The sequence below is a fragment of the Anneissia japonica genome, unplaced genomic scaffold (assembly GCF_011630105.1).
Source record: "Anneissia japonica isolate Jap-2015-1 unplaced genomic scaffold, ASM1163010v1 scaffold9653_len15957_cov113, whole genome shotgun sequence".
Classification (NCBI taxonomy): domain Eukaryota; kingdom Metazoa; phylum Echinodermata; class Crinoidea; order Comatulida; family Comatulidae; genus Anneissia; species Anneissia japonica.
The window spans coordinates 13,674-15,730 of NW_022738155.1; the positions used below are offsets into that span (position 1 = coordinate 13,674).

Genomic DNA, 2,057 nt, shown 5'->3' on the forward strand with positions numbered 1-2,057 from the left:
ACGGAGCTTACCTTTTTCTTGCCGGGCTGATGTTAAATCAATGCGTTGCGGCTGTATTTATTCATTACCAATGGAAAAAGAAGCAACTTCATAGAAGCAGCAGTGAGATCCATTTACTAGAGGGACAAGTCGAAGTAGTAGAAGTGAACCGAAATGGTTCATCAATACTTAGGAAAATTTCTTCAGTGACAAAATTTAGAGAATTAAAAACAATCCCTGGAATGTTTATATTCATTGTTGTTTTTGCAATGTTTGAAGGAACATATCAAGCCAGAATGCCATATATTGTACCAAAGGCAATTGACAATGGTATTGATCCAATGGCAGCTGCAACCGGGTTTTCCATCTTTGGAGCTAGTGGAATAGTTGGCAGACTTTTCCAGTTACTCGTCAATGCTATCACAAACTGTAACGCAATGTCAATCTTTTTCTTCGCCTTATGCTTGAACTGCGTCAGCAATCTCCTCTTGTCATTGACAGCGCAGTACAGTTGGTATATACTTGCTCTAATTTTTGATGGAGTTTCTTACGGACTTCTTTTGCCATATGCATTTGCAATTTTAAGGCAGTTATCTGGACATAGATTATTAGCTATTGCAAGTGGTTGGGGCTGTACTCTTATTGGAGTGATGTCAGTCATATGGGGTGTTTTATACGGTAATGTACATAATTAAATTCCTTGCTAAAATATGTTGTTATTGCAATGTTATTTAGTTGTGAATTTACGTTATAAATACGTGTTAATGTTGCTACAAAAGGTCTTTTTACACTAAACTGTAACTTTATAACCTAAGAAGTTGGTCATGCACGTCATTTACTTTTTTTTTCTTAATTTCAACAGGCCGGTTTTACTACATTTTCGGTTCTTACCAAGAAGTGTTTTTATGGTGCTTCGTGATGGAATGTATCTCAGTTAAGCTCGTCTTATTATCAAGACCATTGCGGGTATTATCAAGACCATTGTCTCTTTTAACCGTGTTAAGCCGGGCACATACCATGTCGGCCGACAATTCATCTCCGCTCCTGTGAGCGCTAGACGACACGACGCCGGCTACTGATCGTCTTTGGCAGTCTGAACGGATAATAAAATGAGACTATCCGTTGTTCGCGCGTCGTGGCATTTGTCAGACCATAGAATCGTGTCCGGCAGTGAGTGCCCGACTTTTCGTGATACAATTTAGAATAACCGACTCGTAGGCCCGTGTGTTGTAAATTTTATAATTTAAACAAATAAATTAGGTCTACACAATTGACAATTTTTCCTCTCACATGAGTAAAGAAAAGTAATAAGCAATTCATTTTTAGAGAGGGAGTAATTTATTGGTTTTTTTTATATTGACTTTCAAACTAGGAATAGAAAAAGATTCTCTCTTTCTTTAGGATGTCATATAGCAATTTTCGAGGTTGTTACCCAACAAGAACCAAAATCACTCATTCATTCCTACTGCTAATCAGATCGATGAGTAAAGACTAAATCTAGCAGCTACAAACGAACATTTATTTAAATATTCATCAGAATAATTATTTCGTCATCAGCAAATTATGCACGAATAATGTATGCTGGGTTCCCATCTGCGTGCGCATACTGTTCCGCCTCACGCTCGCAGTCACAGCTCTAGGTCAGCAGTGTAAAGTTTTTTTCATAATGAAGTTGAAGACAATTTTGGCTTATTTAGCAGTATTGGATGGGCAAAGGATTATATTAAAGTATGAGAAGTCAACCACTACTGTTGTCGTTGTCGTCATGAGTCGTTGTTGTTGTTATTAATTATTATTATAATTATTGTTATTATTAATTCATTAAATTATGACGGATTAAAAACGTACCAGTAATGTAAATTCTCTAGACCTAATTCTTCTTTTTCAAATCAATTCTCCATTTATTTATATTTTTTTGTTCTATATGAATTATAATTGTTTAGGTGGATTGCATAGCTTTATATGCTGACATAAAAAAGTGTACAAAATTAAAGTGAATGTATATGTACTAAATTAAAATTGGTACTGTCATGGGAATAGGCATAGCTATAGCCCCCCCCCCCCCGGATACGGGCCTG

The 2,057-nt window shown here is 36.4% G+C and overlaps 1 protein-coding gene across 1 annotated transcript; it reads left to right on the forward strand.

Annotated features, from left to right (window-relative positions):
- The first annotated feature begins 222 nt into the window (after positions 1–222).
- LOC117117505 lies at positions 223–1,681 on the forward strand. The gene is made up of 2 exons (XM_033261812.1): positions 223–657; positions 842–1,681. Exons 1-2 carry the CDS (start codon positions 249–251, stop codon positions 1,027–1,029), a joined length of 597 nt encoding a protein of 198 aa, XP_033117703.1. The 5' UTR covers positions 223–248; the 3' UTR covers positions 1,030–1,681.
- Positions 1,682–2,057: the final 376 nt, after the last annotated feature.